At 52.2% G+C, this 16,338-nt stretch overlaps 2 protein-coding genes across 2 annotated transcripts; both read right to left on the reverse strand.

The window, feature by feature from the left end:
* Window positions 1-3,273: 3,273 nt before the first annotated feature.
* Window positions 3,274-6,169, reverse strand: ASNSD1 (asparagine synthetase domain containing 1). Its single transcript, XM_036423177.2, has 3 exons — window positions 4,721-6,169; window positions 4,240-4,421; window positions 3,274-3,625 (listed from the first exon to the last, which is right to left on the reverse strand). The coding sequence occupies exons 1-3, from the start codon at window positions 6,167-6,169 to the stop codon at window positions 3,343-3,345; spliced, it is 1,914 nt and encodes a 637-aa protein (XP_036279070.1). The 3' UTR covers window positions 3,274-3,342.
* Window positions 6,125-9,680, reverse strand: ASDURF (ASNSD1 upstream open reading frame). The gene is made up of 4 exons (XM_036423180.2): window positions 9,530-9,680; window positions 7,808-7,861; window positions 7,086-7,161; window positions 6,125-6,261 (listed from the first exon to the last, which is right to left on the reverse strand). Exons 1-4 carry the CDS (start codon window positions 9,605-9,607, stop codon window positions 6,191-6,193), a joined length of 279 nt encoding a protein of 92 aa, XP_036279073.1. The 5' UTR covers window positions 9,608-9,680; the 3' UTR covers window positions 6,125-6,190.
* Window positions 9,681-16,338: the final 6,658 nt, after the last annotated feature.

A 16,338-nucleotide genomic window follows, 5' to 3' on the forward strand; every position in this document is an offset into this window, starting at 1 on the left:
AGGTTGCTGGGCCTACGGGGCAGATTCGGACTCAGTGGGGGATGGAGGGGGCAGGGAGGCAGAGAAGGTGCTTTTTGGAGAAGTTAGGGGCTGCTACAGCTGGCAGGACACTGGGGAACCCCGCTCTGAGAGCCAGGCCCAGGCACCCCGCTCGCAGGCGCAGAAACAAGGACAGGGGGGTGACAGACGCGCCTGGGCTCCCGCCTTCGCCATCAGGACCGCCCAGGCCTGTCCCGGAGCCCGGCCAGGACCTGGGGGGGCAAGGCCCGGGGGCCAGGAGGAAGGGCAGCTGACTCCCAGTGATTGTGGTCATGTCCTAGCGGGGCCCGGGGCCCCCTGGGCAGAACCCCGCCATCAGGAGCCCCCTCACCCCAGAGCCCGGGGAGGCCTGCGCGCCCCATGTGGCCGCCCTGCCCTGGGGAGCCCTCCGCCTGGCCCTCCACGGGCAGATTCTTGGCCCTCCAGGACCCCCTCCCCGCACCCCTACTCCTCTCTGTGCGGCCCGCGCTGTTGTAATTGCCCCACCCTCACCCCCTCTTTAAACTCAGCCCTCCTCACCTCCGCTTACCAGGCCTCTACTAGCTTTTACTCTGCAAAGAAAACCAGCCAGCCAGCAAGCCAACTAACCAACCAGCCAGCCAACCAGCCAACCAACCGGCCAGCCAGGCAGCCAGAAGCCGGCAGAGGCACCCAGGCTCTCAGGCCCCGGAGGGCCCCACCATCAGCTCCCCCCTCCCCCCCGGGGATGGAACTCCTATTGTGATGGGGCCTGGAGACCTGGAGGCCTGGAACCCGGACTCAGCGGCAGGGCCTGCGGGGATGGTGCCCGCGCAGGTGTTTCCTCTGTGACAGACGTGGGGGGAGCGGGCACAGGAGGGGGAGCCGGCGGACGGGCTGGAGAGGCAGCCCTGAGGAGGGCCTCAGCTGAGCCTGGGTGACAGGGCTGTTCAGGCGGAAGGACGGGGCTGGGAGCAGGCGCTGAAGCCCGGACTCGGGAAGAAAATGGCCCTTTGTGAGAAGCTGAGTAGAGCCTTGCACAGTGAACGAGAACTGAGCACCGAGTGAGGCCGCAGAGGTGGCTGAGGGCCAGGTCACACCGGCTGCTGCTGTGGGAAGGGTTTGAACTTCATTCCGAAAGCGGAGGCTGGGTGGTGGCAGCAGAACTGGGGACAGGCTGGAGCGAGGACAGGAGAGGGGCCGTGGGGCTGAGCAGGGATGAGGGGCCCGTGGAGAGGATGGTGATAGGAAGGTGAGGCCATTCAGAGCGACGGGATCAGCACTAGATCTGAGCTGGGGTGTGGACATATTGACCTTGCCTGTGACATAACCAGGCAGAGGTGTGCGCCATGCCTGAGACACACAGGTGTGGCTAGCAGTAGCCGTGTGGGTGAGATACATTTGGGGGGTTTGGGTAGTTGGAGCCAGGGGGAAGGGCTGACACCGCCAGGGGCCTGGAGAGAGTTGAGAACAGAATGAAGACCCAGAGAACCGCTATTTGAAGTCGGGTAGAGAGGGTGGTCAGCAGACAGAGCCAGGGGCCAGGAGGGCGGCAGCAAAGCCAGGGTTGGTGGCAGGAGCCGGACTGGCCAGCCTCACTGCCAGGGCAAGGGAGACACGCACGGGCTGTTCGCTGAGCTTAGCAATGTGGAGGTGCTGAGGGTGTGTGGGCAGAATTTCTCTTCCTCATATCAGATGTTAGCGACTTTTAAAAAACTTTATATACTGGTTTTGAGAGAGAAATGTTGGTTTGTTGTTCTGCTTATTTATGCATTCACTGGGCGATTCCTCCGTGTGTCCTGACCAGGGATTGAACCCTGGCCTATCAGGACGATGCTTTAACTCACGTGTCAATCACAATGACAGTTTGACTGTTCAGTAAACCATTCGGCCCGCGATTTAGGCTGGATTTTAGATTTTGGCCCCTTCTCTGATTGAGTTCAACACCCCTACTTTAACTGAATTATCTGGCCAGGGCCTTCGTAGTTTAGCGATTTTAAAGCCTCAGGATTCAACCTAGTAAATTAAAAAACCCAACTGGCATTACTGAGGGATTCTGAGTTGACAGTATCCCATCAGCAAACAGAAGGGAGCTCTGGGAGTCTTTGCCGGTGGACGGAAGGCGAAGAGGATGGGTCATTGCAAGCAAGGCCAGCCTCCGTGGGGAAAGGCAGGGGTCGCATCAGGCAGCTGGCCTCACTAGTGCTGACCAGGAAATGCCAGACTGATGGGCCTAAAACCCCACTCCCTGAGAGGCGGAGCTGAAACTGGGTTCGCTACTAAGTCTTGGTGGAGCTGAACACGAGTGCCCCCTGTTGGATCTGTTTCTTCTTAATGGCTATGGAGGTAAGTGCAGGATTGTTGTTCCAGGGCAAGGATGCCAAAGATCATTCCTCACGAGGTCTGTATGTTTGCAGTTATGAAGCGTGAACAAAAATGTGAATTCCTCTAGAATCTTTTTGTTCAGGTACCCAGATGGTTTGTCCCGTGTCTCACATCTTGGGAAAGATTGTTCCTGTAAGGTTAACAGCACTTTCCCCAGAGTTTATGGGATTAGATTGTTAGTCCAGCAAAGCTCACAGAGCTGAGGCTGACACGTGCAGCCCTCTGTAAATGACAGCTGCTGTCATACTGAGCTAATTAACCTTTCTCACTCACCTCCAGGCTGCTCGGGCCACCTCAGTCTACCCCCTCCCAATAGGGGGCAATGTCAGATCAGAGCTCCATTTCAGACACTTGAAGTTGTCTGCCTTTAGGTGCAGAGGAAAGCTACTCAGCCTAATACTTAAATCTGGTTTGACATTGCATTCACCAGGGAATCAACTCAGGGCATTTAAAAGTCTTCGACAGAATTGTTCATTGTACAGGTATCCTAGTATTTCTTTCTATGATTAAAAGAATCAAAGTACGTCCATCCCAGAAAGTGTAACCCAGAGAGACGTAACCCAAGTACCAGGTATTGCTCAGGAGTGTGAACCTCAAGCAGCGTTTAGCTTCTCCGAACCTTAGTTCCCTCACATGTCACAGGGTCCCTGTACACGTCAACCATGACACCGACGATAAACTGAGCTGTTTGGCTGCGGCCACATGAGCGTCAGGAAGGCTGCATGTTCAGCGCGGCTGGCGGGGCAGCTCCGTGGAGAGTTTGAGCAATGGCAGCATCAGCTTAAACATCCGAGTTCTTCTTTGAGGCATAATCCTTCTCTCTGTACCTGTCAATTGGACTAGACTGGTTATGCTAAGCTGCATAGTGAATTCTAAAATCACCATTTTATACAATAACAGAGCAGCAGGGTTTTATTTTTGTGTAATCGTTATTTAGTGAACATGGTTACATTGTGGATGTTATGTTTTAGTCTCCTCAATAGAAAGGTTTTCTAAGGAAAGGACTTGGAGCCTTCCACACTTATCGGATGCCTTTTCGTTCCTCTGTTCCAGTTTTGCAATTCTGGAGCCGAACTGCATGGCCCGCTTGGGCAGCAGCGCAGAGGCGGTGAGCCCCAGCTCCGCGGCTGCGAGACGCAGGATCAGTTTCTCGCCACTCCCTCGGGGCAGAGTCAAGTTGGCCTTTTCCCAAATGGGCAGGGAATTTAGGAAGGAGACAACATCTTCATCCAGGAAAGGAAATCTAGAATGGAGAAATACAAACGCTATTAAAAAATAAAATCAATCTGTTATAATTACTTCCTTTGCATTTTATTCACTGTATTAAAATCTACAGTATAAAATTTTTGAGGGTACTATTTTTCTTAACTCTAACACACACCCTTCAAAAGGAAAACATTTTACAGACTTTGTTTGGTGGCATTCTCTCTCTATAATGAAAACCTGAAGATGATTAGAATAATGACATAGTGGTTAAAATTTCACGTGTGTCAGAACTGGCACCGTGAGAATGACAAAGGTATAGGCAACCAGAGTTCCGTGAAAGCAGAAAGGAGAGAGACAGACAAGAAGGAAGTCTGAGTGGCCGTGTTAGGATGCTCCAACCCCCCAAGTTTGCTTGTACGCCTGCTCCTGAGTGCTGTGTCCCTGAGTCAACTGCCACGTAGTAAATGAACCACCAGACAAATTTCTCCTTCTTTTCACACCAAATGACACATCATCCCTCGCTGCTGTTTGCTATAAACCCAAGACATTACTGTTGCCACGGCTATGCACTGGACTGGTCTCCAAAGGAAAACAGGGAACCCAAAGCCTCCCTTTACCGCCATTATCGTTACAAAACCCCAGACCCGTTACCTGGCCTCTTTCCCGTGGTCACCAATCACTCTGTCATCACGGCCCAGGTTTCTCGAAGAGATCCGAGCCAACTCCATGGCAATCTCCTTGTTCAGGCCGTCCAGGCCGTGCGTGTGAAAGCGGGCGCGATGGCGAGAGTAGCCGGCGAGCTGCTCGTCCGCGCCGATCCCCGTCAGCACGACCTGTGCCGGTTAGAGACGCACTGAGCCATCACCACGCAGCGTGGAGAGAAGATACATGCAAAGCTTAGAGTTACCACCCCAGCGATCATGTTTTCAGAGAAAAACCACTAGACAAAGATAATAAAATACGCCCAAATTTAAAAAGTCCTATGCATAGCATAGCCTTGTAGTTTAAATGCAACTAAAATACACTTTATTTTTACACCCTAAATGCCAAGGGCTGCGAGGGCAGAGCAGGGCTGAGACACGGAAAAGGGGGTGGGGGCGGAGGTGGGGTGAGGGGAGGAATGCGGCCGCACCTTCGCCTGGCTCCGATAGGGCCTCCTGGCGTCCCCCGGGGCCACGAGGCAGCCGGCGCCCCGGGCGGCGAACCAGACGGCACAGCCGATGCCGTCGTCCAGCACCGTGTCCGCGGGCTGCACCAGGTGGCGGATGCGGGCTCTCCTCAGCTCCTGCAGCTCTTCCAGGGAAACGTCGATTTCCACCAGGTTCCAGGCGCGGCGCGGGCTGGTGGCTCGCAGCTCCGCCAGGCCCGCCCGGGCCGTGGCTCGGTCGGGGGCCCGGGCGCCCTCCCCGGGCCCGGCGGCAGCACCCGGAGGCCCTGCCTCGGACGGCGCTCCGCCCTTTCCCCGCTTCCTCCCTCTGCTGCTGGCACTGGCGGGGGCGGCCTTTGCTTGGGCCACGAAGGCCACGTTCAGCAGGTCAATGGGCTCATCGGAAGGCACGTGGCGGTCAGCCAGGGCCGCGATGACCATGGAGTCCACGCCCCCGGAGAACAGGACGGCGACCTCGGCTTTCCGGCCACGAGGCTGCAGAGCCGCGCGCGGGGGCAGGTCCTCCCGAGGCAGACACAGCACCCGCCGCCTCACCGCGCCGCTCAGGACGGCGAGGAGCCGCCCGGCCACCTCCCGCGTGTGCCCGTCGGCCAGCATTGCCCGCAGCGGGCCCCCGGCGGGCGGGCTGCGGGCACCGCCAGCGCGGGGAGCGGCGGGCGGGGCCGGCGGCAGCGTCGCATTGAGAGGAGCCACGGGCTCTTTCAGACACAGTTGGGCCGCGTTTGCTGCCACGGACACGAACGGTGGCAGGCTGGCTGACGCCTGGGCCAGGCGGTCGTCCCGTTCTCTGGCACCGTCCTCCTTAGAGACGGATCGCCAGGGATACAGGTCTAAAACCACAGACTTGCAGGTGGAAGCAGATTTGAGATCGATTCTGAAAATTCCAGATGCTGGAACTTCTCGCCATGGATCGGCCACTTCCGAGGTGTGGGAGCCGACTGAGGAGAGGCAGCAGCTCGTGCCCAGGTCACTAAAACGCCACAGCAGGCTCCGGCGGCCAAAAAAGTCCCTCCCAAACCACAGGTGATGGTCAGATGCTCGGTAATAAATGAAAGACCACGGTCCCCGGACTTCCGAGAAGAGCGACACGATGCCAGACTCGCTCGGACAGGAGGAAAGACGGTCAAACATGACTTGCGTGTCGTTCTCTCCGGCTTCCACCGGCACGCCGCCGAAGACCTCCCCGTTCCACAGGAACACGTCGCCCCGCTGGCCGCCCAGCGGCTGGGCAGTCAGCCCTCCCCTCAGGTGCAGGACGTGACCCGAGAACAGGCACTGGTAGCCAGCAGCCGCCCTCACCAGCCGCCTGCTGCCATCGGGCCCCCGCCGGGTAAGGCTACACAGCAAATCCTCGGTCAGATCTCTGGGGAAATGTCCAGGAGAAAAGCTGACAGAACAGCAAATGCCACACATGGTGATGTGAAGTCAAGCGGACTATTTCTTGATCTTGGTCTTCTCTGAGTTTTCCATTTCTTGGTATTCTCTTTTCAGCTCATCTAATAGATCTGGGGGGGAGGGGGGGGGAATAGAGAAGAAGAATAAGTAAAATAAATAAATCTAGTAATTCACAAGTGACAATTACCAAGATTAAACTATTGGAGTAGAGTGCAGTGTGTTAGTGCAAATCAACAGCTTACAACAGGCTTCTCACGTTAACCTCTTGGGAAATTAGTTTCTGTACGTTAAATGCTTGTTTTGGCCCAGGCACTGGGATACGCACTTTACATAGACCCGTGGTCGGGAAACCACGGCTCTCGAGCCACACGTGGCTCTTTGGCCCCTTGCGTGTGGCTCTTCCACAAAACGCCACGCGCGGGCACGCACGTACAGTGCAATGGCAACTCCGTGGCCCATGTGCAGATGTCGGTTTTCGGCCTGGGCGAGTCTGTTCTGAAGAAGTGGTGTTAGAACACTCAAGGGGCCAAAGAGCTGCAGGTGGCTCGCGAGCCGCGGTTTGCCGACCCCTGACATAGACCATCTCATTTAAATCCCACCGGACTTTGGAGGCTCCAAGTAATTGATGGGAAGTGACAAAGGTTTTGGAAAGTGGTAGAATAGTTTCCATCTAGATCATCTCAAACTCTAAAGCACATGTCCGTAATCAGGGCTGCCTAACACATCCTTGTATTCCTGCTAGATTTTACCTTTACCATAAACTCATCTTTGGAAGGCTAACCTGAAGAAAACCAACCACTGCTCCGATTGTCGTCCAAGCTTCAGATAAATACTTCAGCATTCAGATGCCGATGGGACATTTCGGGCACTGCCATGAAGTCCTACAGAAAGCCTATATTCTGTGCATTTCCATAGAATATGACAGAAAACTTACTTTTGCTTTCAGAAAGCATTTCGGTTCGATCAGCAAGAAAGAATATGTTGCTGTTCTGTTGCTGCCTGTATACTTTCTGCAAAACACAATATAGGCTGATATTACGATTTGATCTAAAAAGCAACAGATGTTAAAACTCTGAACCCTATCATTACTTATTCTTGAATTTCAGTAACACATTAAGAACAGTACCTTCGCATAATAATAAAGTTACTCACTATCCTGCCATTGCTACCAATAACTCTGAGGTGAAATTCTTTTTTCTCTGCATATACCACAATACCACTTTTAACAAAAACAGGCTCCTATAACTACAAATTTCTAACTTGCTTTTATCAATGAACAACATATTGAGAACATCTTATATGTGTTCTTTCATAAAATTACTGTATGGGTAAAACATATTACAGTTTGTTTAAGGTGTTACCAACTTTTAACTACCGTTTTCCCAAAAATAAGACAGTGACTTATATTAATTTTTTCTCCCAAAGTTGTGCCAGGTCTTATTTTCAGGGGATGTATTATCTTTCCATGTGCTAGAATCCTATTTTCGGAGGATGTCTTATTTTCGGGGAAACACGGTATTATAAATCACCTAGAGTCCCGGTGCACTAAATTCATGCACTGGGAGGGTCCCTTAGCTTGGCCTGCGCCCTCACAGTCTGGGAACTCTCAGGGGATGTCTGACTGACGGCTTAGGCCTGCTCCCCTTTAATACTCACCCTGTTCTTCTTCAGGTTGGAAAGTTCATCCACAACAATCTTTTGTTCTTTAATCTATTGAGATAAAGAAAAACTTCTTAAACCAAAGCCCGCTCACCGGGGGCTCGTTAGAAGTGGAGATGGGACACTGGGCTAACTGTGCTGTCGGCCCAGAGGTCAACGGGTGGGACAGTTTTCAGCGTGTCTGTGGGAGGTGCAGGTGTGGGAATTCGTATCGGTAATGGGCACATGCAAGGCCAGTGTATACACTTTACTTAAAAAAGACAATAAGGCCGAAACCAGTGTGGCTCAGTGGATAGAGTGTCCGCCTGCGGACTGAAAGGTCCCAGGTTGGATTCCGCTCAAGGGCATGTACCTTGGTTGTGGGCACATCCCCTGTGGGGGGGGTGCAGGAGGCAGCTGATTGATGTTTCTCTCTCATCGATGTTTCTAGCTGTCTATCCCTCTCCCTTCCTCTCTGTAAAAATTCAATAAAAAAAATATATATAAAAAAAAACAATATGCACCCGTTTTCAAACAATTTATGTTTTAGCTTTTTAAAATAAAGATTAGCAAATGGAAAGGAAGCGGGCTCCTCTCCCACCCAAATACCAATACTTTTCATGCTTCATGCACAAATGGTGCGGCCGAGCGTTCGGAGCAGCAAGGAGCACTAGATGCCTCACCTGGGCATCTAGTAAGACCTCACGTCTGTCTCTGCTTTAAGGCCAGCACAGCCTGGCAGGCGAAGGAGAAAGGGCCCCACTAAGCGGAAGGAAGGTTTTTCTCTTTAGTAACAGTGGTTACGTTGTGAACGTGACCTCTAAAGCACGCTGACCATCTCTGCCCGACTCATACCCCCGGGTCCCGCCTCACTCCGGGTAAGTGGTCTGCCATGGAGTCCTCAGCGTGGCCTGTGGGGTTTGAAAACCACTCCTCCCAGGAGTATTTCCTCCCGTCTCCCCAGTTCCCAGTCACTACAGTAACAGACTGTATGGGCTTGAATTCCAAGACCCAATTTGTACCACCTTGAGGCCTGTGTTTGAACAAGCTTTCCCATCCTCTCCAGAAATGGCAGGTATACATCTAGTTCTCTTCACTTCAAACGAGGACACTGATACGGGACCAGAGACAACTATCCGTCCAGGACAGAACCAAGAATCCAGGGCATCCCACCCCCGAGGGCCACAGCCGCTGCCGGCTCCAACACACTGGTCAAGGTTCCGGCTGTCCGTGGCAGGTCTGGTGCCATATCGGCTCCCCTCTCCCCGCTTCTGGGAGGAGAGTGACAATCAGCTGTGTTTTGGGATCACTGCTCTGGCTCAAGTAGAGAACAGACCCGACGCCGACCCATGCTTCTCTCCCATCATGGATGTTTCTCTCTCTATCCTGCCCCCTTCCTCTGAAATAACTTTCTTTTTCTTTTTTTAAAAACATATCTTATTGATTTTTTTTTTTTTTTTTTACGGAGAGGAAGGGAGAGGGAGAGCTAGAAACATCGATGAGAGTCATCAATCAGTTACCTCCTGCACACCCGCCCCTCTGGGGATGTGCCCGCAACCCAGGCACATGCCCTTGGCCGGAAGCGAACCCGGACCCTTCCGTCCGCAGGCCGACGCTCCATCCACTGAGCCACACCGGCGAGGGCTGGAATAATTCTCTTAAAGGAGCGAGGCAGGCCATGCCGCCTGCGGGGGCCCTGCGCCCGGCCCCGGCCCCGGCCCTCCCGCCGCCCGCGCTCACCCGGCTGCTGAGGTCCTCTCTGCCGGCGGCCGGGCCCGCGCCGTCCTCGGGCCGTGCCTCCCGGGCGGGCCCCTCCATGGAGCGCACCAGCCGTGAGCGCAGGCCCCCGTCCGCCGTCCGCCGTCCGCCCGCCGCCCGCCGCCCGCCGCCCGCCGCCCGCCGCCCCGGCCCCGCGCGGACACGCCGGCCGGAGTCCCGCCCCTTCCGCCCCGCCCGGGGCCCCGCCCCTTCCGCCCCGCCCGGGGCCCCCGCCCCTTCCGCCCCTGCCGGAGCCGCGCCCCCTCCGCTCCCGCCCGGAGCCCCGCCCACGGCGCCTGCGCGCTCCCTGCGGCGCCTGCGCAGTTCGGGGCCGGCGTGGGCGCGGGCCTGCGCTTGCGCAGTGCTGCTCCGGGCGGGAGCCGGAGCCGGGGCCGGGCGGTGAGGCGGCAGCGGCCCCTGGCGGAGCCGCGAGGAAGCGCTCCGGACCGTCCCCGCCCGGACGGGAGTGCGGGCGCCCGGGCGGCGGGGCGGGCGCGGGGCGGCCGGCGGGGCCGCTGGGAGCGGGGCTGGCGGAGCGGCCCCGCGGCCGCCTTCCTGCTGGTTTGGGTGGAAAAGGGAGCCCCTTCCCTCCGGGGGCGCCCGGCCGGAGGAGCACCTCGGGCGAAGGAGGAGCTTCTAGTGTGGGGCGTCCCGCACCACGTGGGCACCAGTTTCCCAAAGCGGGGCGGCAGGGTGCCGGCTGGTTCTCGGGGCTTTATTTTCTTGCAACGTCTTTTTTTTTTTTTTTTTAGCATTTTGGTGTCAGGACGATGGCTTCATACAGTCAGTTGGGATGTGTTTCTTCGTGTGTGTGTTTCTTCATATATATTTTTAATGGATTTTTCACAGAGAGGAAGGGAGAGGGACAGAGTTAGAAACACCGATGAGAGAGAAACATCGACCAGCTGCCTCTTGCACGCCCTCCACTGGGGATGTGCCCGCAACCAACGTACATGCCCTTCACCGGAATCGAACCGGGGACCCTTCAGTCCGCGGGCCGACGCTCTATCCACTGGGCCGCACGGCCAGGGCCCTCTGTGTTTTGGAGAAGTGTGTGAGTTGATGCGTTTCTTCTGTTACCGTGACACACAGCGTGCCGGCGGCGTCCTCTGTGCCCGCAGTTTCCTTGTCGGAGCCCGTTATTCCCATTTCCTAGCCGAGGGGCCTGTCTGGTCCCCGTCCCCGGTGTGCACGGAGGGAGGCTGGCTCTGGCCTCCCGCCCTGCGCCCCTGAGCACAGGGGCTCCCCCGTGTGTGGTCCCCACAGGTCCTACCCTCTCGGCCGGTTCACATCTAACTTCAAAACATCAGGGGCTGATTAGCCGGGCTTCCCTCCCAGCTTCTGTGCAGCTGTGAAGCCCGTCCCAGGAGGAGGTGTCCCTGACACACACAGGATGAATCTTAAATACGTCTCTATTGATTTGTCTCTATTTATTTCAGAGAGGAAGAGAGAGAGGAGCACGATGAGAGAGAATCATGGATCGGCTGCCCCCTGCACGCCCCCCTACTGGGGATCCAGCCAGCAACCCGGCACATGCCCTTGGCCAGAATCGAACCCGGATCCTTCAGTCTGCCGGCCAGAGCTCAGCGGCTGCGCCACACCAGCCCGGCTGCCTTCCTTTGTATTATGACTTGGCTCGTTGCCCTGTGAACTCAGTTCTGCAAGGAGTGCAGGCCAAGTTGTGATTTTGTAGAGCATCCATTTTTTGTTGTGGATTTCTACAACTTAACAGGAAGCTTGAAGTCTGATCCTATCATTGCTTTTAAAATTTCTGCTTATTTTTAAAAGTATTTTTTACATATTTTTAAGGCTGTGGTACTTTTAATATGTTTTTCTCGATTTCAGAGAGGAAGAGACAGGGAGAAAGAGGGAGAAACATCAATGATGAGAGAGAATTATTGATTGGTTGCCTCTAGCACGCCCCCTTCTGGACATGCATGCTAGAGGCAACCAATCAATAATTCTTTCTCCCTGTCTCTTCCTCTCTGAAATCGAGAAAAACATATTAAAAGTACCACAGCTGAGATCCAAAGTGTAGAATTTCCTTGATTTTCCTGGTCTATCTCTTCTACGAATTAAAAAATAAGCAAAGGTTTAGGTAAATATATCCTACACCGTTTTTAGGTGAATGATATAACATAAATACTTTCCTCCAGTTTGATTTTCTTATCTAATATTATACCATGGAGATCATTGCACAGTAGCGTGCAGCAATATTCTTTATTTCTCTCCAAGTTGCACATCAGGTGTGGTCCCACAGTTTATTCGGTGATCCTTCTGTTTCAGGGATTTGGACTGTTTTCGTTCTTTTGCTTTTACAAGTAGTGCTGCACACACCAATACTCATCATTCCTTCTCTTGTACTTAACTCCTTACCTTTGATCCCTCTTTCTAGGTTCAATACAACATTTATTTACTTATTTATTTATTTATTTAGCATTTACTATGGTTGTGTCTCGTGGTACTCTGCAACCCAGAATCCCACTCATTTCTTCTTGGCGAGTTTGATGTCGAAGCCAGGAGCTCTATTCAGTTCACAGCCCCCTTAGTGTCTACACAATTTCTTCATGGTCCTCAAAGCCACAACAAACAAACAAACAAAAAAACCCACGGGCCACTGATAAAACCACCAAACAGTTCTTTTCAGTAAGAAGTCGGGTCCTAACAACTTAAAAAGTGTTTGTGTTTTAACAATTCAGTAGCATTGGAACACATAAATTGAACTAGAAAGTAACATTTTCATTTTAGTCTTAAACTACAGGCCCGGTGCACGAAATTTGTGCATAGAGGGTAGGATCCCTAGGCCTGGCTGGCGATCAGGGCTGATCGGGGCCTTCTGGCTGCTGGCCGGGGCCTGCCTTTGTTCCGTGCTTCCTCCTGGTGGTCAGCACACTCATAGCAAGCAGTCGACACCCCCCCCCTCTCCCCGTTGATTGAACCCCTGAAGGGACAATTTGCATATTAGCCTTTTGTTATATAGGATGACCACCATTACTCATTGGATGTGTATGCCCATTGGGCACTGCATAACTTCTCAAACCCTGGGACCACGACTCTCATTTCCTGTTCTTCATTAATTTCCATGAGGTACTTGCTTTTTATCCCTCAAACCCAGCTTTGCAAATATATGACATCATCAAAATAAATAAAATTCAAATCAAATGTTGAAACTGCTAATAACTTGACCAGCTAGTTCAAGCCATGTTCTTCGCATGTCACGTAGCACTGTTCCCTTTGCGAATGCAAAGACCCCCACGGTGCTCCATGAGTTCCCTCTGACACCCCAGGCAGCTCCGTGTGCATTGTGGGGATCCACGCCACCCCATCGCACTGCTGTCATCATCACAGACAGTTAAGTGACCTGTGGCCCAGGAATACCTTCACTTCCAGGTTAGCTTTCTTCCCATTTAACAGTCAGTATACTACTTTCTGAGCACACCAGTGTAGTCACACTTTATTTCCCATTTCCTGTTACCATTCTTCTACCATTTCGTTTTTCCAATGACCCGCTGACCTACCACCTTCCTACTTCCTTGCCTATATAATCCTCCTCCATTGGAAAGCAGCAATTTTCCTCATCTCTATTAACAGTTCTCTGCACTCCTACACTCGCATTTAAAATCCTCTAGGTACAGGCGTCTTCAAACTACGGCCCGCGGGCCACATGCGGCCCGCAGAGGAGTCTGATCCGGCCCGCCAGGTTTTTTGGGCAGTGAGCGCAGCCGAGGTGTTACAGTGGGAATTAGTAGTTCATATAGTCCGGCCCTCCAGCTCTCTGAGGGACCGTGATCTGGCCCCCACTTTAAAAAGTTTGAGGACGCCTGCTAGGAAATCTACAATAGTTAGTGCATTGTTTCTTACCACCAGCAGGTGTCACTAAACGCAGAGTTGGGAGGAAATGTGTAGTCACCCTGGAGATGTAAACACCTAAACAATATAATTTGAGAACTTAGCATGTGATGCATTTTTAGCATTCATTAACTTTGTTTTAAAAATGGTTTTTTAAATTATGAGTTTATATGTGACTAGAGGCTGGATGCCTGCCTTCCCCCGGCTTTCCTCTGGCACCTGGGACCCGGGCTGGCTTCCGCCCTGGCCCCGGCTTTGTCAGGAAGGACATCCGGAATGACATCCGGAAGGTGTCTGGCTTAATTAGCACAGTGGTCGGCAAACTGCGGCTCTTTGGCCCCTTGAGTGTGGCTCTTCCACAAAATACGACGGCCTGGGCGAGTCTATTGTGAAGAAGTGGCGTCAGAAGAAGTCTAAGTTTAAAAAATGTAGCTCTCCAAAGGAATTTCAATGGTTGTGCTGTTGCTATTTGGCTCTGTTGACTAATGAGTTTGCCGACCACTGACTTAGCATATTACCCTTTTACTATTATAGATACTTTTCAATAATGGTCATGTTGAACAACCTGCGTATAAAATTCCCGAGAACGTAACAACGTACTTCCTATAGCTAAATTTTCAGTTAGAGAATGAAAGGGTCAAAGGGCATGAGGCATTTTTGGCTCATGTTTATTTTGTCAGGTTGTAGCTGTGTCATAAATCTTACTTTGTCATTGTTACTGCTTTTGCCTTGATTTTTATTTCCATCTTCGGTTGCCCATTGGAGCTTGAAGTCAGCCGCGGTGGGGGGGGTGTACACCACCTACACTGGCAACTAAGACAAATTGGGCTTCTGTCCTCCACACTGCCCCCGTCCCACCGGGGCAGTTGGTAAACATGATTAGCACACTGCTGTTCGGTTTAGGATATCATTTTAAAGTGAAATAAAAAGCTCTGTGGTGGGGAAGGGGGGGCGCGGGAAGGAGAGACAGAGAGAAGGGCCTAGTGATTGGTTGCCTCCTGGGTCGATCCTGCAACAGAGTACGTACGTGCCCTTGCCTGGAATCGAACCTGGGACCCTTTAGTCTGTGAGCGGATGCTCTGTCCACTGAGCCAAACTGGCTAGGGCTGTTTCTGTTTTGTTTGTTCATTTATTTTGGTTTTTAGATTCCACATATAAGGGAAATCGTATAGCATTTGTATGTCCCTGACATTTCATTTAGCATAAAATCTTCCTGGGCCACCCATGTTGTTGCACATGGTAAGATTTCATCCTTTTTTATGGCCTAGTAAAACTCCATTGACTATGCACCACATCTTCCCTATCCACTTGTCTGCTGATGGGTACGTGGGTTGCTTCCCTATCTCAGCTATTGTAAATAACACCACAGTGAATATAGCGGGGCTTATATCTTTTCGAATCAGTGTTTTGGATGTATTTGGATATACACCCAGAGTGAGGTTGCTGGATCATAAGGTAGTTCTAGTTTTAATTTTTTAAAAAAAAATATTTTATTGATTTTTTACAGAGAAGAAGGGAGAGGGATAGAGAGTTAGAAACATCGATGACAGAGAATCATCGATCAGCTGCCTCCTGCACACTCGCTCCCGGGGATGTGCCCACAACCAAGGTACATGCCCTTGACCAGAATCGAACGTGGGACCTTTCAGTCCGCAGGCCGACGCTCTATCCACTGAGCCACACCGGCTTCGGCTAGTTTTAATTTTTTGAGGAAACTCCATACTGTTTTCCGTAGTGGCTGCACCAATGTGCAGCCTCACCAACAGTACACGTGGTTATCTTTCCACATCCTCGCCCAAACTTGCTGTTGGTTGATTTGTTGCTGACAGCCGCCCTGACTGGCCTGTCACTTGGTTCTCGTAACAACGCCACGAGGGGTGAGTGCCCTTAGTATTGCCCCACTTCACAGGTGAGGACACAGCGGGTTGGCTAACTTACCCAGCGCGGCGCCGGCGGGAAGTGGCAGTGGCGCAATGTGGGCAGAGGCAGCCGGCACCCGGGCCCAGACTCCCGATCTGCAGCCCAGGGTGCATCGCCTGTTGTCTTTGGACAACAACTCAAAACAAGCAATAGCGCTGCCCGAGGAGGGCCTGGCCCCGAGGAGCTCGGAGGCAGTTAACTTATTTCTGCGTCTTCCTCTCTCTGTCCCTTTTTACCTCTGGCTCCACCAGTTTTCACAGGTTCCCGGGAAGGCTGCTGTGTTCACACGGGATCACTGGGACCAGACAAGGATCCTTAAAAGTGAATATATTTAAAATGACAACAGACAGTTTATAGTAACTATTTACATGCACAGCTTTAAATGGTTATTTTAAAAAATGAAGCTGTTAGGAAAATAAGCTTGTAGTATTTTATATTTAACAAAATTTAGGTTGTGTGACTACCGCTACATAATTTCTAGAATGAACAAGGAATGAAATATGCTGGTTTTTGAGGCACAAGGAAGAAAACACATGTGAGAGTTTGATTTGACATCTTTCATTTCACATTTGATTTACTTGAAATGATCAAAGAGGACCAATTTTGCAAATATATTTGAGAATGCCAGACATCATCAATCTCCCCCGAATTGACTCTAAATATGTTAATATGTAAAGTATTTTCCCTTGAGTCACCTATTGTGCCCTGACTGGGAATTGACCTCCCGGTTCACAGGTCCATGCTCAACCACTAAGCCACACCAGCTGGGCTAAAGTGCCATTACTTTAAATTCACCAAATATATTTATAAAATCTGCCTATAGTAAAAAACTAAAATTTACTATTTAGCAATAGATGAGCCTTTACAAGCCTTATCCTATATAATAAAAAGCTAATATGCAAATTGTCCCCTTGATAGGAAGTTTGACCAGAGGGTGGGGCCGGCCTGCCAACTGCCCACAGCCCCTCCCCCTGGCCAGCCCCACCCCCCCAACTTTCCCCCCTCCCCCAATCCAGTGGGCC

The sequence above is a fragment of the Pipistrellus kuhlii genome, unplaced genomic scaffold (genome assembly GCF_014108245.1).
Source record: "Pipistrellus kuhlii isolate mPipKuh1 unplaced genomic scaffold, mPipKuh1.p scaffold_m20_p_79, whole genome shotgun sequence".
In the NCBI taxonomy this organism is placed as follows: Eukaryota; Metazoa; Chordata; class Mammalia; order Chiroptera; family Vespertilionidae; genus Pipistrellus; species Pipistrellus kuhlii.

What these genes read in the sequence shown, in the direction of transcription:
- ASDURF (XM_036423180.2), bottom strand. Translation starts at nt 9,607, where the DNA reads ATGGAGGGGCCCGCCCGGGAGGCACGGCCCGAGGACGGCGCGGGCCCG. An exon ending in GAGAGGACCTCAGCAGCCGG is followed by an intron (nt 7,862 to 9,529) that starts GTGAGCGCGGGC and finishes TTATCTCAATAG; the next exon opens with ATTAAAGAACAAAAGATTGT. An exon ending in AATGCTTTCTGAAAGCAAAA is followed by an intron (nt 6,262 to 7,085) that starts GTAAGTTTTCTG and finishes CCTCCCCCCCAG; the next exon opens with ATCTATTAGATGAGCTGAAA.
- ASNSD1 (XM_036423177.2), bottom strand. Translation starts at nt 6,169, where the DNA reads ATGTGTGGCATTTGCTGTTCTGTCAGCTTTTCTCCTGGACATTTCCCC. An exon ending in CCTATCGGAGCCAGGCGAAG is followed by an intron (nt 4,422 to 4,720) that starts GTGCGGCCGCAT and finishes TAACCGGCACAG; the next exon opens with GTCGTGCTGACGGGGATCGG. An exon ending in GACCACGGGAAAGAGGCCAG is followed by an intron (nt 3,626 to 4,239) that starts GTAACGGGTCTG and finishes TCTCCATTCTAG; the next exon opens with ATTTCCTTTCCTGGATGAAG.